The sequence below is a fragment of the Nansenia antarctica genome (assembly GCF_963989245.1).
Source record: "Nansenia antarctica genome assembly, chromosome: 7".
Taxonomy (NCBI): Eukaryota; Metazoa; Chordata; class Actinopteri; order Argentiniformes; family Microstomatidae; genus Nansenia; species Nansenia antarctica.
This window is the reverse complement of record NC_137677.1, coordinates 1,438,087-1,463,224: the sequence shown is the minus strand read 5'-3', so window position 1 is coordinate 1,463,224 and position 25,138 is coordinate 1,438,087. Positions and strand designations below refer to the sequence as shown.

Genomic DNA, 25,138 nt, shown 5'->3' with positions numbered 1-25,138 from the left:
AGCCATTTAATAACCACTTTAGCTGCTCTTAAAAATACCTTCCGTTTATAGCCTCGCTCAGAGAGAGCGTGGGCCCCTGGGACGTCAGGCTTGCTAAGCAGAGGCAGGCACTGTAAATCAACAGGCCTTGATGTCCTCGACAGCCTTTAATAACGCGGGGGAAAGGTTGCGGAGGCTGTGGAGGCTGTTTCCAGGGCCTCCGAGCATTTCTTTGTCTGATTGCAGATGCTGGGGTAAGCAGTAAGCAGTTCAGCCCAGTGGGGAAAGAGAGACTGTTGACCTTCAGAGTGATAGCCTGTTGATTCTGACGGAGGAATCCAGGATATGCAAGAGCGCATGGCAGGGATTCTTGAAATACAAACAGCAAATACATACAACCCCCCCCCCCCCTCACGAAAAGGTCAATATTAACGCCAGTCGTTTTTATTGACTGATGTATCATTTTGGTTCAGCATGAATGGAGAATGAAATTCTAATTAACCCATCCATTGCCAGTCCATTGATCAGCTTGTTAGAGTTTTAGACATACCAGTAACATTTGGGGGTACTGCGACTGCGTGTGGCTCTATATGTCAGTTAAAATACAAATAAAACCACATAGATGCTAATTATATTTCTGCTTCTGATAGCTTCACTATGAGTTTGCGAGGTAATCGATCAAGATTCTGAACTCTGAACTGCCAATAACTGCCAGGAACCAGAGACAGGAGACCTGGCCTGGGGGGGGGAGAATAGCTCCCATTCCAGACTCTCCAGTGACCTGCACTGTGTACCCTGGGTTCTGGGTGGGGGGGGGCGGTAAGTGCGTCTTAGGGGACTGTGATGAGTGACCACAGGGTTAGGCGGAGGCATTAACAGCTCCACGGGGGTGGGGGTTGAGGCGGGGCTGGGTGGGGGTCTATCTGGTGCTCATACCTGCTGTGGTGGGCAGAGCAGGTGATTGTATCTACATCAACACACCATTAAAGCAATTATGACCCCTGGACCAAACAGCAGCGCCTGGCCGGCCACATTCTAGTGTCTCTGAAGGCTCCCAGGAGACGGGGGTGGGAGGGGGGGGGGGAACCCGATACCTCCCTCAGAGGGGGGATTGAGGTGGACACCACTCAAAGACGCCTCCAATCACAAACTTAAAAGACAAGACACACCTGCAATCGCCCCTGGGGCAATCTACAACCTACAATCTCTGGAAAAACTATCACGGCTCTTTAGGTAGATGGCATTTTGGTTTGTTACCGAAGAATGCGTATGAAGTTACTTAACTTAACACAAGTACATAAACACCTAACACAGCAGCACAACAATATTACCACAATGCCGACAAAACAAATACAGAAACGGTCTGTAATTCTGTGTGCGGGGGTTAGGGTTAGGGGGGCAATCAATGGGTCATCTTTTGGCAACCAAGAGTTTCAGAATAAAGCTTTGAGAAGAACATTAACCTGGCACTCACTGAGAGCATTAACCTAAGCTTAAGACTATTGGTTACCTGACCCCGTACGCAGGGAAAGGGGGACACACAAGTGAAGCCCTCTGTCAGCCTGTGCTCAGGACTAACGGTGCGTGTTGACAACAGACCCTATCCAAGCCAGCAGAGCAGAGAAGGAGGCAGGAAGGCAGGAAGGTAGACTCAGAGACTCAGCACCTGACAGCTGAATGCGAGGCTTCTGGAGAACAAACAGGCAGATCTGTTTTGATCACAGCCATCTTAGGAGGTGCAGGGAAGCATTAGAAGAGGAGCTGATTTGAATCAGGAGGTCGTCTTTAACAGATAAACAAATAGATAGAAATCGTCTACTGTTGAGTTGTACGACCAGACAGTTAGGACTATGCAGAACTAGAAAAGCACATTATAAAATTCGCCTAACAAATGCAACCATTACATATATAACCCAGGACTGAATATGCACTGGACCTTGAAAAAAACTCTGCACTGCACTTATATAATATAGCACTATCCATGCACTGTCTGTCCTGTGTTGTCCAGTTTTTGCATTTGTATTTGTATTTGTTTTTGTTTATGTATATGTGAAAAAAAGCATAAATGCACCTACTGTAATGCCAAAACAAATTCCTATATGTGTCAAGCATAATGGCAATAAACGTTATCTGAATCTGAATCTGAATCTGAATAAAGGCTATGTTCTTTAAATTTAACAGGATTGCAGTTCAAGACTGTAATGAAATCGGGAGACATTTATGAGCCAAATCTTGAAGCGTCACACAAGACAAATTATTTCAGTAAAGTTATATTAGAAAAAGCGGTTGGTAACATTAAACCCTCTTAAATATCGTCTATATATTTCAAAAGAAAAACAGAACTTTCTAAGGCTCTGGAATCCATTGTGCAGAAATGTACCCATAATGTACTGCCTATTATTTCACAGCTGTAATTCAACCTACCAAGGCACCTATAGCCTAAATGCCAAATGTCCGTTTTTAAATCACAATCGCTTCATTTTGGAATAGCTCTTTGTATCAAACGGACAAGCATTATCCTATGCATTCTTTATTTCACTCAACCACTTTTTTGCAGTCAAATTTACCTGCCGCTGATTTTACAATGACTTTACTGTACATGAGCAAACTGCAATGTTGATGCAATAAGGAGCACCCAGCTGCCCCCAGAGAGTTTTACCAAATCAAAGCGCTTCTCTCCTTCGCAAATAAGGCCAATCATCAATAACCCAGCTCCCTAAGGCAGTGGCAGTCAGATTTTTATTTGTTTTTCCACTTTTATTCATATGAATATTTTTTTCCCAAGCGTAGACACACTACCAATACACAACAATAACATCCTTATGATCATTTATGGAGGCAAATCACGGCTAAGGCCCCCAGGTATTCTGCCTGTGTCCTACAATATGTAACAAGTAGCCTGGGTAATCAAACACAATCACAGTAAGCAAACACAATCCATGGCCTGATTCCAAGCCTCGTCTAACTCAGATTAAAAGACTGAGGGGACGGACAGGCGACTGTTTTGGGTTTAACTGTCAATAGTTCTGACCCTCACAGAGCTGGGACTAGAAGCGGAGGCCAGGAGAAGATAGCAGACATTTCATAAAGCGCTTCTGTTTTAGAAACCAGGTGTTTACATTCCCCTGCTTTCTCCTCTCTCGCCCAGGTATACACACAGACACACACAGACACACACAGACACACACAGACACACAGACACACACAACCCCACACAACGCCACTGAATCGAAACGCAAACAAAGAAGACGGCAGCCGCCAAAACATTTGGCTGCGTTTATTTATCTGTGACATCGGTGCCACGTTGATCTAATGATATAATTATTACAAAGTAATGTAAGAAGTATTCAAACTTATTCAGATTCATGTGTTACATACCAGCCACTCACTATGTAAGCAATATAGAGTCTTAAAACTATGTGAGACCCGTTGAAACCATAAAGAAAAGGCGGGTAACACGGTAATAATCTGAGAACATTTTGAGGCCTATCTTGTATTCCGTGTGTACCATGGGGGGTCGTTGAAACCGGCCATGCGAAGGGCTCCGGATGCCCCTGTGTAAAAGCTCTCGTCCTGGGCCTTACCTCGCTGTACGATGTGGGGGTCCCCTCCAGGTACAACATGTTGGCGCTGAGGTTGAGCAGTGCGGCCGCTGTTTGCTCCACTGGCTCCAGGATGCTATAGCTCTTTTCTCCCTTATAAGCTCTGAAAAGAGTGGCGTGGACTATGGGATGCAAACAAGGACAAGCAAGAAGTCTCTATAGGATTCTATGGGAATGCCATATATACCAAGGAGAAGAGGGGAGGGGTCTGAGGAGCTACCTGTCTAACACCTGAGTCCACACCCATCTCCTGGAGAAGCACTGTCTCCTTAGAAGCTCTGCAGAGCTCCTTAATGTGTGAGAGCCACATACGCCTTGTCAGGCTATTTCATTCTGAATACCGTCACTATAGTTATTGATTCAAATGCAAAATATAACAAATTCTAATTCACTGCTTGCATAACACAGATGCACCGAAGTAACAGATCTAATTTCCCATTCTAGTCTAGCCGATAGCTTAGATGCATTTGAACAGCACTGGCATTATAGTTTACAGTTTACATCCTTTCTTTACAAAGAGCTAATGTGGTGCTGCAACATGCCACTAATAAACAACTGATAAGTTAACAACAACATGAGAAAACACCTGGAAACTTAATATAATAATAATAATATAACTTAATATTGCAGCCATGAGCATTTCAAATCACTGTGCTATTACTGTACTCTCTCATTTCATTTGTACCCTGGAGAGGTGCAACTTAATTTACCTCGGATATCATCTTTTAAGAAGAGAAACAAAGAGAAAATATGAATATCAAGGTATGATAAATGATTTTCCACCAGGCAAAAAAACAAAAACACTAAACCACAATCAAAATGATTTTGGGATGAGATTTCAGAGCAATTTCAAAAAGAGTTTGTGAAGAATTCCAGCAGAGATCAAGTTAGGACTCTGGTTGCAGGTAGGGCTGGGAACACATCAACACATCACCACCACGGCTAGTTAGCATAAGAATCGCTCCCCTCCCTCCTCACAAACAAGCCCTCTGCAGAGGCCACCAGCAACACAATGTGACTCCTGTAGATTGCTTGTATCTATCAGAGATGACTGGTGTAGATCTGTGTTGAAGGTGAAAGCCAGTGTAGCCTAGTAGTACTAAAGGCCTCGTCCTCATGAATAATAAACACTTTGAGCCTGAGAACTAAATGAAGACCTAAGGACACAGGTGAGGTCTGACAGAGAAAGCACAGCGTTTACCTGATGTTCAGCTATTCAACTGCTAAGATGGAATACTTATACTGACAACACGAGAGACACAGTTAACCATGTTTTCTACTGTAAACCACCATGAAAAAAGACTTGACTATATTTTAGGCGCCAACATTATTCTTTTAACGTTGATTAATTAACTGATGTTGACAAACTGAATTCATTTTGTCTCTATTCTACCACCTACTATCTTTTTAGTTAGTAATTAATAAAATACAAAGATTTCATCTCACAAAACATAATGGAATGTAAAAACTTTGACGCTCAATATCTCTGAACTGCCCTAAACGGAGATAGAACCTTATCATTCTACGCTCACGATATGCAGATTCAGGACCATCACAAATGAGATAAGGCAGTTAGATACAGTGGCTTCGGAAACCACATCACTTTTTCCACATTTTGACCCCTTCACTTTTTCCACATTTTGGTGTGTTATAGATTCAATTTAAAACTAATAAATTGTATCATCAATCCACACATAATACCCCATAAAGACAAAGTGAAAACAAGTTTTTAGAAATGTATGTATGCAAATCTATTAAAATTGAAATACAGAAATATCTCACGTATTCAGACCCTACGACAAAAATGTTCACATTATGCTAAAATGCTAAAACAAGTCACTCCATCGTTCTATTTTAATACAAGGATAGGAGTTCATGTGATCTGGGAATTAATAGCATTGTTTTTATAGGGTCTCTGATTTGCATAGGAATCAGTTACACACTGTGTGGATCAGGTTGCCTGAGCACATCTCATTAAGTCCTCTTGATCCTTAGGATCAATTCTAAATGGAGTCTACAACACAACAACATGTAGAAAAAGTGAAGGAACTTTCTGAAGGCCCATCTCTTCAGGTTACACCTTAACTGCTCCTCCTGAGACATCTTCTGCCCCCCAGCACTGAGTCTCCTGAAGACACCCGCTTTTCCCCTCTACTGTCCCTAAAAACTTATATTGCCCCCTTGTACTGTTTCTCTGTTTCTCCAGTGTCTATAAAAAAAAAAAAAAACTAGGTTTAGAAGGTGATAGGAGAAGGTTTTTCCTTCTATCAGTGGCCCCGGGCCTGAGCTGGATTACTCTTCCTGACTGGTGGATTGATGATTCACTTGCTTAGTCAAATGTATTGATTGTAAGTCGCTTTGGAATAAGGTGTCTGCTAAATGCCAAACATGTAAATGTAAATGTAAAATGTAAATGTAAGCCACTGTATGTTAGTGACATAATCAGAACCAACCACCAGTCCGTAGTACAGTCACAGTAAAAACGGATGGACAAAAAAATAAACCAAACAGCAGAGGACAACGCAATGAACCCTCTTCATAAAGCTCTGTGTAGGTACAGCAGGAGGCGGCAAGCACTTGTTCCAGCACAAGATACGTGCACCATGCACAAGGCCCATTACAACTATGTGCAAAGATCGTTTTGGTCATTTGTCTGGGATAATACAAATATATAAACAAAATATATGGATGTAGGCCTAGTGTATATTCCTACATTATGAAATTCTGTAGGCTACATTCCTTAAAACATAGAATGGCCGTTGCCATGGCGATTGCCTCCAGGCTCTGTGTCAATTACTAATGAAATCATGCAGCCGTGCCTCACGTCTTTGATAGGGGATCAAGTCAGATAGGAGAATATCTTAAACATGTTATACTGTAAAGACAGGCCTACAATTCTAATGCATGAAGTTTACGTAGGTTCAGTCACTTTAAGGAGACGGGCAGCTGAATCCAGATATCAAAGAAAGCAAACGCATCACATGTTGACTGTGGGACGAGGCTTAAAAGAGCTGAGTTATGCAACACTCCACGGTGGTTAAACAGTGTTCTTGCCACTGGCTATGGGAGTTACATTCTGGTCGTCCCACCCTCTGCCCCAGCTTCCCCCTGTAGGCTCTGTGTCTTACCTACCTACCTTCTACCTACTGTGTTCTACCTACCTACCTACCTACCGGGGGTTTGAACGTTTTAGGGGCTCTCCTTATAACATTGTACTTTATGTTGTTTAACTTCATGTATCAGAGCAGAGCCATCCAGTTACACCAAACATAATGAATTACCAATTTCACTAAACTTATTAAAACGCTGTAAGTGTCCTGACTGAACCATACAGTTGTGACTGTGTTTACAGAGAGGAAACTAATTAAATTAAAGGATGTAAGGAAATGCATGAAAGCAACTGAAATAAGACTAAGACTAAGTGGCAGTTGATAATGGTTATGACTGAGGGTTGCGAGTGATAATGGAGCATATAGCTGATGCTAATTAAAAAATACTATAGGCCTACGGTAAAATACTGTAGGAGAAAAGTCACCACAGGTTCATTAAACCTGTCTACAGTGCTGGGAGACTCAGGTTGAATTTAGCGCTCACTCTAGGCTCGCTGTGTGGTTAAATTAGGATATCACTGACACTTCAGTTAAAGTGGTTGCTTACAACTGTGACCATGATCATTTTCTTTGATAGAAATACATATATATATCTTTAAACAAATAGAAAGTCACTCCTACGCTCCTCTGCAGATAGACCAGGAGCTACATAATGCTAACATTATCAAGCTACATAATGATAACATAATCAAGCTACATAATGATAACATTATCAAGCCATTTCGTGAGCTTAGAATGATAAGGTTCTATCTCCGTTTAGGGCAGTTCAGAGATATTGAGCGTCAAAGTTTTTACATTCCGTTACGTTCTGTGAGATGGAACCTTTGTATTTTATTAATTACTAACTCAAAAATGTCAACATTTAAAAAAATAACACCACACAGGCATTAATAAACACCTAATGGATCAGATTATGTAAAGAAAACTAAAATTTGACAAAAATTGAGATAGAACCTTATAATTCTAACGTCACGATTTGCATCAGGCCAGACAGAGCAGATATGTAAACATGTGGTCTTGTAAGAGGAGTGGTAGCTGATAGTACAGAGGTAGCTGATAGTACAGACTCAGAGCAAAGCAGGTCAATAGGATGGGGGTGAATTATATGACTGCAGGGCCCAGAAGGAGAAACCTTTGCCCTCTGGTCAAAGCGCTTTCAAGCTGTCACTAAACTAAAGCATAACTCTGTGACCTGGAGTCAACATCTCCGATCACCGGCCCCACCCAGCGCACGACCCGGGGCTACGGGCCTGTAGGTCAGCCTGGCTGCAAAGAAACACTTTAGAAAGGCCCATTCTTCTGACCTCCCACAGAACTGTGGTCAGTGTGCGTGTGTGTGTGTGTGTGTGTGTGTGTGTGTGTGTGTGTCAACCTATTCTGAAGCTGTTAAGTACTTAAGCAAAACAAACTTCTAATTATATTAAAACAACAATGGCGGCCAGCAGTGTTGAAAAGAGGTTAGGACACTCATTGTTGTGGTGAAATCGGAGGTGGAGCATTACTACTGTTGTTACACAGAGGAGCAGGTACAGAATATATCTCTGTTAGAATCGAATACTTTGAAGTGTACCTGAAGGTTACAGTTTTATCAAACGTTCCAAAATACAAAATGTGCAGAAACTGAATCCGAAGCATGTAAGCATGCAGATCAAAATCCTGGCCATGCAATTAGATGTTCCAAGAGATCACAAATCACAGGTCTTAAAGACCAGTGATAATCCTGTTGACAGAGTTGAGTAGTTATTCTGGAAGATGCATGGTGCCAAACTGTGAGCTTAGAATGATAAGGTTCTATCTCCGTTTAGGGCAGTTCAGAGATATTGAGCGTCAAAGTTTTTACATTCCATTATGTTCTGTGAGATGGAACCTTTGTATTTTATGAATTACTAACTCAAAAATGTCAACATTTTAAAAATAACACCACACAGGCATTAATAAACACCTAATGGATCAGATTATGTAAAAAACTCAATTTTGACAAAAATGGAGATAGAACCTTATAATTCTAACATCACGAAACGTTGTCTTTGAAATGTTGAAAGTATCCCAGACTGAGGAAAGTAGTCTGGTTAGACTAGAGCTACGTTCATACTATCTCTGCAACCATCATCATCATCATCATAAACATCAACCACGGCAAGTTTAACTATTTACTATTGAGGTTTAAGTCAATAAAGGAGAGGATGCCGTTCTGAAAGTGCCGCCTCAGGTGACACTGGTGACACAGCACAAAAGGACTAGAGTCCTAAACCTGACCCACCCAATAATCACAAATTACAGCAAAGGCCTTGGTGACAGGGGGGTTAACTCGCTTAAAAGAGACTGGCCTCCAGGCTGCTTGGCTTACAACAGACATTTGTGTGCAACAGACAGTCAGTCAGCCACAAGCTGTGGGGTTCGCTGTAGGCAGTGGAGTAAAGTTAGGAGTATTGTACGTATGTATTCTACAGTCTGGAGATATGAGTATGCTGTGACTCGTGACGTTAGAATTACACGGTTCTATCTAAATTATTGTCAACATTTATTTTTTTACATAATCTGATCCATTAGGTGTTTATTAATGTCTGTGTGGTGTTATTTTTAAAATGTTGACATTTTTGAGTTAGTAATTCATAAAATACAAAGGTTCCATCTCACAAAACATAATGGAATGTAAAAACTTTGACGCTCAATATCTCTGAACTGCCCTAAACGGAGATAGAACCTTATCATTCTAAACGGAGATAGAACCTTATCATTCTAAACGGAGATAGAACCTTATCATTCTAAACGGAGATAGAACCTTATCATTCTAAACGGAGATAGAACCTTAGAATTCTAAGCTCACGAACTCCTGAGTTTCAAATAAGATATCATCATATCAGAGCACCTCACCCTAACCCTAATGTTTTCAGTAAGCACATTTAGTTACATCCCAACTTCTAGTCTTCCCATCACCTACTGGATCCACCATGTACCGTATTAGCCAGACGATTAACACAGACTCATCTGTGAGAGGTGTCTCCTGCTCTGGGGCTCCCAGCACGCAGACACAAAGGAGGCTTTGCTCTCTCTGTTTGTCCCTTTGAGAGAATCTTCTCTAAGTCTGCAGCTTAGTTCAGTATCGTGTGTCAGGTTGTGGTGCTGTGCTGGGAGACACCTGCTGCTCTGAACAGTGAGGGCTTCCATCCACACATGACAGGCTCAGGCAGAGAGCGACTGCAGAGCAACGTGCTTTGGTTTGGTTTGACTGTGACACTGTCCAACAACTCTGCCTAGACACCTGCTACTGTAGAAAATATTAACATGGTCCTGACTCCTGCAGAGGAAACTACAGTGAATTGGTTGTCTTTTTTACAATGGTCCTGTAATGGGAACATTTCGTGAGCTTAGAATGATAAGGTTCTATCTCCGTTTAGAATGATACGGTTCTATCTCCGTTTAGAATGATAAGGTTCTATCTCCGTTTAGAATGATAAGGTTCTATCTCCGTTTAGAATGATAAGGTTCTATCTCCGTTTAGAATGATAAGGTTCTATCTCCGTTTAGGGCAGTTCAGAGATATTGAGCGTCAACATTTTTACATTCCATTATGTTTTGTGAGATGGAACCTTTGTATTTCATTAATTACTAATAAAAAAATGTCAACATTTTAAAAATAACACCACACAGGCATTAATAAACACCTAATGGATCAGATTATGTAAGAAAACAAAATTTTGACAAAAATGGAGATAGAACCTTATAATTCGAAGGTCACGATTTGATAAATTCACAAGTTGTTTTTTACGCAATGTAAACTAAAGAGAAAAGACAAAAAACATGTACACCTTTAAAGGCCATCAGATGTACTGTGAACACACTACTATTTTACAGCATATTTGAGGTTGACATCTTAACATGCTGTTTTTTCTTTGGTGACCCCTCTGCCCTCCAGAAGAGTTCTAGGGGATATATATATATATATATACAGTACCATTTAAACGTTTGGACACACCTTCTCATTCAATGGTTTTCTTTATTTTTTTATTCTTTTCTACATTGTAGATTAAACCTGAAGACATCAACACTATGAAAGAACACATATGGAATTATGTAGTAAACACAAAAAAGTGTTAAACAAACCAGAATATGTTTTATATTTTTGATCCTTCAAAGTAGCCACCGTTAGCTTTGATGACACCTTTGCACACTCTTGGCATTCTCTCAATCAGCTTGGTCTGTGTGTGTGTGTGTGTGTGTGTGTGTGTGTGTGTGTGTGTGTGTGTGTGTGTCAGTGGAAAAGGAAACTGTGAACTCTGCCCAGCATTCTCTTCTCTAGAATACGTGGGAGAAAACCACTAAAAAAGCAATTTTTAGAATTACAATTTAGAATTGTAAAGCGTCCTTGGGTTTTATGAAAGGCGCTATATAAACCCAAGCTATTATTATTATTACTTTGAAGAATCAGTATTAATCTACGTCGAAAATCTATCTTTATCCTTAATCTATGTAATATATAAATAAAGAAAAACCACTTGAATGAGAAGGTGTGTCCAAACCTTTGACTGGTTGGTACTCTTTCTCCATGTCACTGACAGCACAGCTTTTGATGAAACGATGTATAAAATGATGTACAACAATAAAAGAAAATGACAATATTACTGCAATGGCTCAAGGAGATGAAATGACATATAATCTATGACAGGAACACTCTCTTGCCACAACATTTCAACTGAAACAGATGTGCCATAAGAGGGCAGGGAGAGAGAGAGGAGAGAAGGTGGGGGTGAGAGAGAGAGAAGGGGGGGGGGGTCTAGGCCCAGTTTGAGACGATATTCAAAAAGTGGCTTATCACAGATAGGGGCAATAGGGGCTCTTTCCCTCTAGAGCCCCATTTTAGATATTGCAAAACAATCCTTGAGATTAGTGAAATGGTTCTGCTCCAGCAAGCTAACAGCTCGTGACGTTAGAATTATAAGGTTCTATCTCCATTTTTGTCAAAATTGAGTTTTTTTACATAATCTGATCCATTAGGTGTGTATTAATGCCTGTGTGGTGTTATTCTTTACATGTTTACAGTTTTGAGTTAGTAATTAATAAAATACAAAGGTTCCATCTCACAAAACATAATGGAATGTAAACACTTTGACGCTCAATATCTCTGAACTGCCTTAGACGGAGATAGAACCTGATCATTCTAAGCTCACGAGCTATAGAACAATTTTTCTGTGGTACTGCTCCTTGACAATGCTGAGAGTTGCTGGAATTTTCTGATTACACATTGAATTTGCTGCAGGCCAACTGGTGGGGCGAACAAGAAAAATAATTCAGAACTTAAAATGAATGAATGTGAATGTGAATTCAATGAACATGTCAGCCAAAAAACACTGGCAGTACTAATGTGATGAACTAATTAAATTATGCACTGAATTAATTTCTCCTGTGCAGTAAGGTAGATAGGTGCATACACACATCTTTCTTACTGTGCAGTAGCTGCCTAGCACAGGTCCTGCTGTCCTGTCCTGTGGAAAGACGGCTTTGAAAGAGAATAGAGCGGCCGCAAAGACACAACATAACCTGAGTGAGTTTTTTGAGGGTAACAAATAGAGATGAATGGCGAAGCTCATCTTTGAGAGTGAGCCCAACTATTAATAATAATAATAATAATAATAACTTTATTTGTATAGTGCTTTTCCTGCAAACGTTGCAGCTCAAAGTGCTTTAATCATTATATCATCTTAATTTAGTAATAATATTACAAAGATGGGTTTTTAGTCTCGACTTGAACATTATGTGCTGAGGTTGCATCCCTAATGTAAACTGGCAGTGCATTCCACAATCTGGGTGCATAAAATGAGAATGCAGCCTCACCAAATCTCTTCTTTTGTACATGTGGTACACAGAGAAAACCAGCGTCAGAAGACCTGAGAGCTCTAATGGGCTGATATGCTAGCAGAAGACCTGAGAGCTCTATTAGGGGCTGATATGCTAGCAAAAGCTCTTTCACATATTCTGGTGCTATGCCAGTGTTAACAATTAACTATGTCATTACCTTTATTCATACAATCCCTTCAGAGGGACAAAATAAAAGCACTCCATGTTGACTTGATGACTAACCAGAAACCATGGAAACTAAACACAACCTGCAGCTTATTCCAAAATGCAACGGTTAGCAAAATGTGGTTGTTCAAGCATCACAATAAACAGAAACCATCGCTATAACACACGAGAGGTGTTGCAAAAAAAAGGGGGGTTTAGATTCTAAACAATAACATGCAATTAGAGCGCAGAGAGAGAGCCACTCCTCCGTCGACAGAGCTACTCTTCTGTAAAAACTCTTCTGGTGCCCTGAACTTTATCCCTTTATCTCTTAAAAGGACCTCTGTCTCTCTCTCTCCACTCAGCGCTGTGTCCGCTACGCTCAGCTGATCACAGCCTTTATCTGGGTGTAAAATCAGCTGTTTGGGGTAGCATATAACGTTTCTCCTGCCACTGTTTCTGCCACATTCCTTCGTGTTATTCTAGCCTACGCACCTCCACCTCTCTACCCTCCCCCAGCTAACCTCCCCCGCCTCTGCGCAGAGGTAGAGAGAGGAGAGACACGTACTGATAGACAAGAGCAGGGACCTCAGTGAGAGAGGCAGGTGCTGCGCTCAATTGCTGCCCTGAAGCTACACGAAAAAAAGAAAAAAAAGAAAAAAAAATCTTAGAAGAAAAGGAATTTCAGATTAAACATAAAACCCTACACAATACAAATAAGGCCCCCAGGGCACCAAACAGGCGAGTTGCATTCTAATGACTCATGAAAAGAGACACACCTCTGCTAGGGGGGCTGGTAGCTAGGGAGGAGGGAGGGAGGTCTTAGGCCCTCTGTGGCCCTTTCAGCCTTTCATCAAAACAGAACATTTGACTGGCTAATGATCGGTCGGGCCGTGGTGATTGGCAGGCTGCCCATAGCTGCCAGGCTCTCTTGGCCTCCCCACACCGACGCAGCCAGGGCGGCTGGGCTTGGCGTGCCATGCAGCGCACCGCGCCCCTCTCTCTGGTGGAGTGGAGGGGTGGGGGTGGGGGTGGGGGTGGGGGAGCATTAATCACCAGATCAAGAGAGCACCGTAGGCACCCCTAGGGGAAGAGTGGAGCAGCATTACTCAATGCCTCACTAGAAGACCCACTTATTTTTTACTACTGCTGGACAACAGCATTCCTCCCGTGGGAGTGGGAGCGGCGTTCACCTCCTCATCTCTCATCTCTCAGTGGCGTCAGAGCTCAGAGTCAGAGCTGTCTCCATCTGGGCTAGGGTTAGGGGCTTATTGGACAGATACAGTTCTATCAGTTCATGGTAAACTAGTAAAATGTGTTGTTCTAAAATATACAACAGTTAGTTCCGACCAAGTAATTTGATCGGACAAGAGGCATTCCATGAGTGCTGATATACAGTATAACAGCACTGGGACTTTTAACTATTTAACTAACTACAATAATAATAATAATAATGGATTTTATTTATAAAGCACTTTACATTTCAAGAATCTCAAAGTGCTACAGTCAATAAAAGAAACAAAAACAGCACAACACAATAAAGATCACTAAAAACATCAAAAGCAGAAAGGTTAAAAAGACACTGTGGCATAAAACTAAAGAAAAAAATAAATAAATACAAATCTGGCTACTGGAACGCTTTGTTAAAAAGATGAGTCTTAAGTCCGCTCTTAAAAGAGTCGACCGACTGTGGTGCTCTCAGGTGGGCAGGGAGGGCGTTCCACAGTTCGGGGGCGATGGAGCAGAAGGCCCGGTCTCCCATGGAGCGGAGGTGGGTTTTGGTGGGTTTGATATAACTACAGTATATGTATCACTCCGAAATGACCGTTAATACAAAGTAGCTAGCCTGCAAATGTTTGTGTTCAGGTTGCTAGGCAACAGTCCAGTTGCGGAACTATTTTTTGTTGACGGAGCCAAAATAAATGATTAAATAAACAAACAAATCATAATCTGGCCTGCGGCCTCGTACCTACGACCGAATCACAGCCGTGCTGATATTCAGTATAACTCCCTCTCGTGTGATATTGCTTAAATATCACCATCAGTGACATACTCAATATAGATTGATGGGAGTGAGTTTGAATTCTACTGAATTAGTGTCAAGCAAATGATACAGTAGGCCTATGTAAGAACAACGGTACTCCTTCAAAACTAGCAGAACTAGTTGAGAGAATTGCTAACAACATTGATCACCTACAGGGAATATTGAATTACATTAGTATATAGTAGTAAAATGAAAGTTGCTGTACACTTACATTAAAGGTGTAGGCATCTTGAATGTTGTATAAATGTATGCTGTTGCCATCTTCAGACTGCATCTATGAAATGTTTGTCTTAGTGTCAAAATCCTGTTCCAGGTCAAGCAGAGCTTAAGCCAACGCCAGCACTAACCTTGACTTAGACCGCAACTAATAAACTGACAAAGGTAGAGTGCTAATTGCTAACGGTAGACAGTCTGATACGGCTCACTGAATTAGCCTACGATTTGAATATGTAAACGCTCCATCGTCACCAGACCTCATCAGAACCCTGGGCCTTGTGCTGGACCCACTACTTCCTCTGGTGTTTTTAGGGAAATCCCATCGTGGACGTCAACACCTCCAGATGTTACTGTACAACATCTTATGGGACTTACCACAAAAGCCCCCAACAGTGAAATCGTTCATCTCACTAATCTAGCCCAACAAATACTCCGTTAAGTAGCCTAAATTAATTCAAATGAAGCAAGAGCAGGATTTGCTCTTGCTAAGCATGTACCCATTTTTGTCCATCCAGAGGCAGTGAAATGCAAAATGATATAAAGATATAAAGACATAAAGAAACATAGAAAAAGAAACAAGTAGTGTATTTATGTGTAAATAAATTTGATTCCTAGACTTAGTTTGTTGTTGTTGTTTTTTCTGAGTGGGGCAGTCCCACTCATATTTTTCTTTTTAATGACAGAGACAGTGGAGATTTTTGACAGGAAGGATGGGTGAGAGAGAGAGAAGGGATGACATGCAGGATATGTCCCCGGCCGGAATCGAACCGGGAACCCTGCGGTTACATGGTCGACGCTTAACCCGCTACGCCACCTAAACGCCCCATAGTTTGTTGTTGTGGATCAGAGCAGTACTTACAGAGAGGGGTTCCTCTGGGCCGTGCATGGTGATGCAGTCCATGCTGATCTGGATGGTGTTGCCTGCCGGCCCGTCCACTGGACTATCTGAGAAGTTGAGCTCGATAGGCTGGACTGAGTGGATGGCAGACCTGTAAACCAGGACAGACAAAGATGTTCCAGATTATGAATTGACACAAATCGTGATCTTAGAATTCTAAGGTTCTATCTCCGTTTAGGGCAGTTCAGAGATATTGAGCGTCAAAGTTTTTACATTCCATTATGTTTTGTGAGACGGAACCTTTGGATTTTATTAATTACTAACTCAAAAATGTAAACATTTAAAAAAATAACACCACACAGGCATTAATAAACACCTAATGGATTATGTAAAAAACTCAATTTTGACAAAAATGGGGATAGAACCTTATAATTTTAACGTCACAAAATGCAACATCTCTACGTCAGTGACTAGTTTGCACAGTAGCTCTCAGCGCTATGGAGCGTTCAACAGCACATTTCATTAGCCTGAAGTTCATGGTCTCTGTGCACACTGTACACAGGGCGGCTGTGTCTCAGGAGGTAGAGCCGCCGTCTAATGATCGCAAGGTTGGCAGATCGGCGGTTCGAGCCCCGGCTGGCCACATGTCGAAGTGTCCTTGGGCAATACACTGAACCCCAAAATCGCTCCCAGTGAGCGGGCCGGCACCTTGCATGGTAGCTTGCCGCCATTGGTGTGTGAATGTGTGTGTGAATGGGTGAATGAGAGGCCGTTGTAAAGCGCTTTGGATAAAGGCGCTATATAAGTGCAGTCCATTTACCATTCCATGTACATGGAGGCTACATTAACTGCAGCTTTTCCAAGTAGATAAAAGTGTCTCCAAATCTTGCTTGAATGTATTTAAATCAAACTCCTAAGATGTGACCTCAGCGAAAAATGTGTGTCCTTGTAGATTTGCATGAGTTGACTCACTGGTCCAGCATCTCAAGCAGCTGGTTGAACACATCTTGGTTGAGGATGTCTGTGGTCTGAGCAGACTGGTTCTGAGACATGGAGGTGAGGAAGGAGCCCTCCGTCCAGGACAGACGAGATGACGGGTCCCTCAATCTGCAGAGACAAACATAACAGGACGACAGTTTACTGGACCTGTTTAATACGCCACGGTCCTGGGTGGGTTACTGTCAACTAGGGCATCAGCAGGCAATATTAGCAGTTAGGCAAAAGTTGTAATCAATAAAAAGGCATTCAGAGTATATTACAATATACTATATATAGTATATACAGTATATATGTTACGGTACATGTGGGAATACGGTACATGTGGGAAAACTAGAGTTAGGGTTAGGGTTAGGTGCTAAGGTGACTTGGTACATGCTGGCATGTCTAACCCTAACCCTACCCCTAACCCTAACCCTAACCCTAGCACCTAACCCTAACCCTACCCCTACCCCTAACCCTACCCCTACCCCTAACCCTAACCATAGCACCTAACCCTAACCCTAGCACCTAACCATAACCCTAGTTTTCCCACATGTACCGTAACATATATATAACATATATGAAGTGCTACGAAAGAGCAACACATTTTAGATCTACGCCTGTAGAGAACAGAAACCCTCATACATAAAGAACAGCGCCATTGTTAAGAGGAGGGGATGCTACATCACCCTGAGTGTTTGTATCTCATCCACATAATGGAGACGATGTGACTCTGATGTGTTCATCTGACTCCCCCTTCAGACAGAGAAGCACTTTGACCTGAAACACGACACCCCGCCTGCAAGCCGGGCGTCCCATTGTTCCTGTTGGAGTGGCGCACGCACCGCGTCTGAGCCCAAGCCGGAATTCCCCCCGCGGTCTATACGATACGATACGCGAGCACTGCTGTGATTCGCAAGTCCTGGTATGTGTACAGCTGGACGGGGAGTTGGCGGGGGGTGGGTGGGGGCAGGGGAGGGGAGATGGGGGGCCATAATCTGAAGCTGGCACTATTTAAGGCCTTGGAATTCCCCTACATTCTGTGCGGGGGAATGATATTAATACCTGACTTTTCTTTCTAACACAGGCACATTTCTAATGAAGCAAATAATTTGAGATGGATGCTCAGATCAGAGGAGGATAGAACATCAAGCCTGTTACACTGTGTAGGTGCCAGGTGGGGGGTTTGACAACTAACACTGGGCTGGAGTTACACGAAGAATCTGTCACTAGGACAGGACATAGCCTACTGTAGAAATGTGCTACTTCTGAAAAGGTGCCCCCGAAAAGACGAGCTTCTTTGGGTTTTGTGGGCACCGCAGGTTTGAGACAAATGACAAGGAGGGTGTCGACATTAAGGCCTTAAATGAGCATGTAACAGGAAGTCTCTCTTTCTACTTCCTGGCTACTAATATGTCACAGAAGAGGTTTGTTGTGTGCATAGGGGGGGGGAAACTAAGGGGACTTGACTGACTGACCAGCAAACCGATGAAACAGATGAATGTCCGAATTGGTAAAAATCCCAGGTTTTGGATGGAACTATCTGTACTGCCTATGAACACAGGAGAGAGTAAATAAATAAACAACTAAAATGTACCCTAACCATAACAAAACCCTTAACTAACCCTAACCCTTAACTATAAGGGTTTTGTTATGGTTAGGGTCAATTTCAGTTGTTTTCTAGGGAAGCTGGTCAGAACTTAGTTTTATTTCCTCTCTCCTGTCCTGTGTTCCTAGGCAGTACAGATAGTTCAGACACTTCCATCCCAACCCAGGGATGGGCCACTCCCCCCCCTTACGGGCCAGAGAGGTGTGGTGCAGCGGGGGGGGGCGACGCTCGAGTTGCATTACTAGGACAACACCGCGCTGCCAAGCCTGTCATAAGGGAGAGAAAAGAGTCTTTCAACCCCATGTGTACTTTAGGCTCCATAGATATCGTGATTTGGCACTGTGCGAGAGGCGCGGATGCCAAACCCCTACAGGTCAATTGTCATTCAGTGTCCAACAGCGCCCAACCCCCCCACACACGTCCACTTACTGTTGTGTACAGAGAAGCTCTCAATCCTATTTTCTATGTTCTTTTACACAGTCCACTCCAAGCATAGTGCAGGAGAATCTTTTGTGTTTCCTGAGCAAATATATCTAGGCTCACATGGTGCTGGATTGCACCATGGCACAGCTGCTCAGGTGTTACTCCAGGTATAATCAGGTGTTACTCCAGGTAGAATCAAACTGGCACTACACAGTGGTGGTGAAGTTGCCCTACGCTAGTTAGCTGAAGTCAACGGTTATGTAACAAATGTCAGACACACAAAAGCCTGTAGCCGTCCACTTCAACCCCAGTTGGCCTTGCTAGACTCTTCGGTTAGTTTTTGCGTGACCACTACCAACTACTCACAGTGGTACTAGCTAGCCATCTGGAATAACGTTTTTGATTTTGATTTAAATTGCTTCCGAAAGTGATGCTGGTTGTTGGTAGACTGAAACCTTGCTGTATTTGAAGTACGTAGCTAACATGGCTAACACTGCACTGGCAAATATGTTTAAGTACAAATTAAAGGAAATTCAATTCTCAAACATGCTTTTTGTGATTTCAATTAAATACAAATGAAAGGAAATAGTTTCCAAGTATACTTTCAATAAGTATATTTGATTACAGTTATTGGTTCAATCTCAAGGATACTGTTTGGAAGTATATACCTAATAAACAATTAAGTATTTATATACATATGTAAATATATTCAAGTAGATTCTCAATAAATATATGGAAGTTCAATAACAGTACAAATTAGGTATACTTTTAATAAGTATAGAAAAACATGAATATATTTTAGGTATATATAAAGTACATATTAAGAAGATTTTAATTATACTTTTAAAATTAGTTTTCTAGTTCTTTCTAATGTTTTAACGTATCCTTTCTAGCATTGTTAATGGCCATTGCTCATTGTTTTATTTGTGTGATAGTTGTTGCAGTAACACAAATCAAGAATACAGCTGCTCTAACCTCAGGGGATTGGGTGACCTGTTCATAAATGTGTTACTACTCACTACTATTGTAAACATTTTAGCCTAGTGAGAACATGGGGGGTAATATAGGTTCTTAGCAGGTGCTGAGTAGCTTGTATCTCAGGTCACACAGTGTTAGGCATGCTTCACATTGGCTGCCAGAACCCAGAGAGGCCAACTGACAGTTTAGCCTAATGACATCAACACTCTGGCCTGAGGACTGAAGACCCAGTCAAGTGAATGGACCTAGGAACCGGGCCTGGGGAAGGTGAGGGAAACGGTCCAGGGAACTGAATAACCCTCGCAGCACTGGAGGCCCGCCAGAAACTCAACCCAACGTGGACTTACAGCCAGGAACAACATCATGGTCCCACAAAAGGTGCAGCACTCACAGCGATAGGCATCCAAGGCTTTTTAAATGTGAGCCGTGTCAAAGCCATTTGATTTACAGCCGAATAAATGACAGCCAGGTTTATGGTCAGGTTTGATTGCGGTCGTGTGCAATCAGGCAAGACGTCGAAAAGGGATTGAATGTGACATTGAGGCATGCAAAAGATTCCCGGTACAATATATATCACAAGAGGACAAGGATTTGCTGGCCCTGAATCAAAATAAAAGGTGTGAACTTTCTAGGGAGGGCTAGGCCTAGCTACAGTACACATAGGGTGAGGAAATTGAATGTTTTGCTAGCAACGATTCGGTTGCCATGTGTCATTGAATTCCTTATTTCCTTTTCTTTTTTTGTCTTTTTTTTTTTTGTACATGTTTTTAATCCCTTTGTGAATCCCTTGGAAGAATGTGGTCCTCTTTCACTCAGGTGAAGGAGCGTGGTGCCAGCAACGTTAAGGTTGTGGGTTTCTGTTTCTTGCTAGGACCATATATAAATGTACGCCGCTGTATCACTGTCCTGTAAGTTTGGATGTTTTCATCGTATTAACAATAGTTTCTTTACAAGCAAAACATATTTTCAAAACAATTTTTTATTTTGTATTTAATTCACGCCCCTTATCAAAAAGCTCTGACGTTTAATCTACATGTTTAACTTTTATAATAATTGTATCTGAACATCAACAAGAGGGGTTTATCCCTGTCTGCTTGTTGTCGGGTGTCTGGTTACTAAGGGTGTCTGGTTACTACGGGAGTTATTCAGTCAGCCCGAGGGGAAGGCTGCTCAGCATCCACCTAAAGACAGGCCAGACCCCTTCAGACGGCGCGGGGTCAAAGGTCGCCGCTAAACAGGGATGGCTATTGTCTCCTGCCAGGTTGGGCACATCAACCGATGAAAATGCAATCAAAACAAACAGTCCTGCCGATTGGGGGGCTGCCCCGGTGTCTTCATTAATCACATGTTCAAAGACCTAAGCCCTTCTCCCTCCCATCCATCAGCCGGGGCTGGAAGAGGGACATGACTGCTCAACAAAAGACGGCCCAGCGGTTTCTCCTCCTTTCAGTCTCAGGCTCTTATTGTGTCTGAAATCAAGTGGCAGGTAAAGAGTAGAAAGAACGAAAATCCTAGGCCTGAGTGAGAATGAAATACAAACAATGTGTCTGTGAATGCCTCTGGGATATGCTGGGAATCAATACAAAATCGTGACGTTAGAATTATAAGGTTCTATCTCAATTTTTGTCAAAATTGAGTTGTTTTTTTTACATAATCTGATCCATTAGGTGTTTATTAATGCCTGTGTGGTGTTATTTTTTAAATGTTGAAATGTTTGAGTTAGTAATTAATAAAATACAAAGGTTCCATCTCACAAAACATAATGGAATGTAAAAACGTTGACGCTCAATATCTCTGAACTGCCCTAAACGGAGATATAACCGTATAATTCTAAGCTCACGATATGTTTTAGAAGGTTTTCAAACTTCTGACAGACATTATTATGGATATATGTGTATTTGCACAATGGGGCAAACATGTCACCCGTTCATTTTAAAGACTGATAGATTGGGTTATGGGGACGTTAAGACATCAGGAGCAGCTTAGTTACCTGGATTTGAACTAGAATAGAGGTGAAAAATGGCAAAAGCATATATGTAATATACACTGAACAAAAATATAAACGCTTTTGTTTTTGCTCCAATTTTTCATGAGTTGAAATCAAAGACCTAAGACTTTTTCTATGTACACAAAAGGCCTATTTCTCTCATTCAATTGTGTTGAAAATGTGCAGTTTTATCATACAGCACAATACCACAGATGTTGCAAGTTTTTAGGGAGCGTGCAATTGGCATGCTGACCGCAGGAATGTCCACCAGAGCTGTTGCCTGTGAATTGAATATTCATTTCTCTACCATAAGCCGTCTCCAAAGTAATTTCCAATTCCAATTCCAATTCTCGGAAACGCCTTTGTAGACGGCTTATGGTAGAAAAATTAACATTAAATTTCCACATCTGTGGTATTGTGCTGTGTGATAAAACTGCACATTTTAGAGTGGCCTTTTATTGTGACCAGCCTAAGGCACATCTGTGCAATAATCACGCTGTCTAATCAGCATCTCTGGATATGCCACACCTGTCAGGTGGATGGATTATCTCGGCAAAAGAGAAGTGCTCACTAACACAGATTTAACCAAATTTGTGAACACAATTTGAGAGAATTTGAGAGGCGTTTTGTGTACATAGAAACAGTTTCAAAGATTTCAACTCATGAAAAATTGGAGCAAAAACAAAAGTGTTGCATTTATATTTTTGTTCAGTTTAAGAGAAATCAAATGTATAACATATTTGACACACTACCTTGCTATGTACTGTTTGCCTGTAAGAGTAATGGCAACATTTTATTGGAACCTTGGGTCAATAGGAGATAATTACTCACTGTTTTCTTCAACCAAATCCGTTTAATAACTATAGTAATTATTCTCAGTACACACAAGATAGAGCATGTGTTTGTACACCATCTTAAAGAAGGCTTTTTTAGAGCAATGGTCAAAATCTCTATGTCAATTGTAATCAACAGCTTACAACTGCTCCACTATATCCCATCTCTCTGTGCCACTATAGCCAAGTTTGAATAACAGCACAAATGTTATACATCTTCTGTCCGTAGTGCACAGTGAAACGTGTTTATATAGCTACAGCAGCTGTACTTGTATTGGTTTGAAGTGGGACAGTTTCAGTTTATGCCCCAATCTTCTTAAGTTTACCATCCCCCGGAAAACACAAGGCTGTGAGTTCTGTGGAGAGTCTTGAAGTGTCACCTGTGATGTCATCAGCTCAGACAATAAGATGAATGATGGTTGGTGGTCTCCTGAACAACAGCTCCTAATTTAAATACTGTGGTTTTTAGGATGATATAACAGCAGAGGTCTGGGGAAAGTTCTCTCTCTTTGTCCTATGTCCTGTTCTCATGTTGTGAGGTATAATTGTATAAATGTATAACTATACAGTATTATTAAAGCCTCATTTGATTCTTTATTTTTTTAAACTTTTTTGCACTAAATAAGCACAGACTCAACAATTCTTTGCACATAGTGATAATTACATTGGAGTCAGATGATCAATATTAGAAGTGATAATCTAATATTCTAATATGAATAATATATAATAATCTAATATTCTCCCAGTCTCCCAAATTTAGCCAAACATAAATGCGGAAACAGATATTAATATACATTATAAATCTGTCTACAGGTTTGTTATGATTTCCACCTTGGAAAAACTAAATTTTAGAAAGAATTGGCCATTGCATGAGTGTCTTAAAAACACTTTTGTCAGCAAACTTCTTGCTTTTTTAGGCCACGATTTGATTGGCTTGTAACACTCTTGTCTATAGCTTGACATTCCGTTCAAGTCACAATCAGTGACAGTATAAGAACTTCAACATGTCGTGTTGGTCAACCTGTCCTGTGGATTATCTCCTTTCACAGTTTTTCTGTGTTGTTATTCTGTGTCTAAGCCACATCAGGATTCACTGAGGGGGCAAATCTGTTTCTCAAGAGAAATGGTGACGATCTAACTTGTGATTGTTTATAAGTCGTGACGTTAGAATTATTAGGTTCTATCTCCATTTTTGGTCAAAATTGAGTTTTTTACATAATCTGATCCATTAGGTGTTTATTAATGCCTCAGCCTGTGTGGTGTTATTTTTAAAATGTTGACATTTTTCTAGTTAGTAATTCATAAAATACAAAGGTTTCATCTCACAAAACATAATGGAATGTACAAACTTTGACGCTCAATATCTCTGAACTGCCCTAAACGGAGATAGAACCTTATAGTTCTAAGTCAAAATTGCATCCCACTCCTCTCTTCCTCATAATTAATGAAATATGAAATACAGGTAGGTTCAATGCCAACCGAGGACAGGCATCCCACCATATTAATACAGATCTATCTACAGACCATAGTCCCTCTCGTCTCAACGGCCGGGTGTACAGTAGGGAGAGGGAGCAGCGAGTGTCAAGTGTCCGTCCGCCCGTCACTGTAGACCCTGGCGGTCGCCTGCATGTGCATTGTTGCCATAAGTACACCACACCTATAAATATCAGGCCTGGCTGGCAGCTGAGGCTCCAGACACAACTGTTCCCCCGTCTGTCTGCGGCCCCTGCACCGTCTGACACCCTCACCTCAACCGGCCAATCAGCTCTCTCTGAACCTGCCACAGAGGGGCTGAGAGACCCATGAAATCCTCTAATCCAGACATTAGCTTACTTTACTTCCTCCCTCTGTCCATTTCTCCATTTACCAAATGGCAGCAGACACACCACGGTGGATAAGTGCAATTGCAACGGGCCTTGGCAAGACAGAGAGTTACCGTATTACTACTCCCATGTGGGATGCTGCACATGTTTCATAGTCGCATAGTGATTGAGTCGGTCATTCTGTTCTGAAATCTGAGAGCCGTGGAGAATAAATACGTCCAATGTGTCCAAGTTCAACCGGCTCTGGTCTAGTGACATAAAACGTCAAAAGGCGATACAGTACTGACTCGCTCACACACCAACCAGTCTTTTACTTACCGATGGAAGGGGAGGTCTGGGCAATACTGCACAGCTGTGTAGGGAGAATTCATGCTGCAATGCCGAAGTTCGTTGAACTCTTCAAAAGCTATCAGTAGGTCACATAAGTACATGAATTATTGAGTATAATAGATGCATTTGGTGAATAAATTACAGATGAAGAAAGAAAGAAAAAATGTAACAGATGAATAAAAATAAATAAATAAGAACAAACAAATAAAAAAAAAACAGAATCAGATTAAAGTGCCGGAGGGTCAAGTGGCACAGGAGTGGAGCTTGGGTTAGGAGGATGTTTTGATTTTAGGTATTTTTCCTCGACCTCCCTAGCAAAGAGGCGGGGCTTGTGCCAGGCACACTGACCAATCCCCCGGCAGCTGCTGGGCCAGGGTATCACTCTCTC

The 25,138-nt window shown here is 41.7% G+C and overlaps 1 protein-coding gene across 5 annotated transcripts in view; it reads right to left on the bottom strand.

Moving 5' to 3' along the window:
- The window catches only part of tp63 (tumor protein p63), a gene marked incomplete at both ends in the record, with an annotated part of 50,257 nt that extends 25,466 nt beyond the window's left edge, over positions 1 to 24,791 (bottom strand). For 3 of the 5 annotated variants that reach the window (XM_080535819.1, XM_080535818.1, XM_080535820.1), the window contains one exon: positions 3,564 to 3,602. In XM_080535819.1, the coding sequence (XP_080391945.1) occupies positions 3,564 to 3,602 (39 nt within the window). Of the gene's footprint in view, positions 1 to 3,563; positions 3,603 to 15,810; positions 15,941 to 16,761; positions 16,897 to 24,738 lie in introns of those variants that run through there. The other 2 variants (XM_080535816.1, XM_080535817.1) reach the window with 1 other exon arrangement.
- Between the last annotated feature and the right edge of the window lie 347 nt (positions 24,792 to 25,138).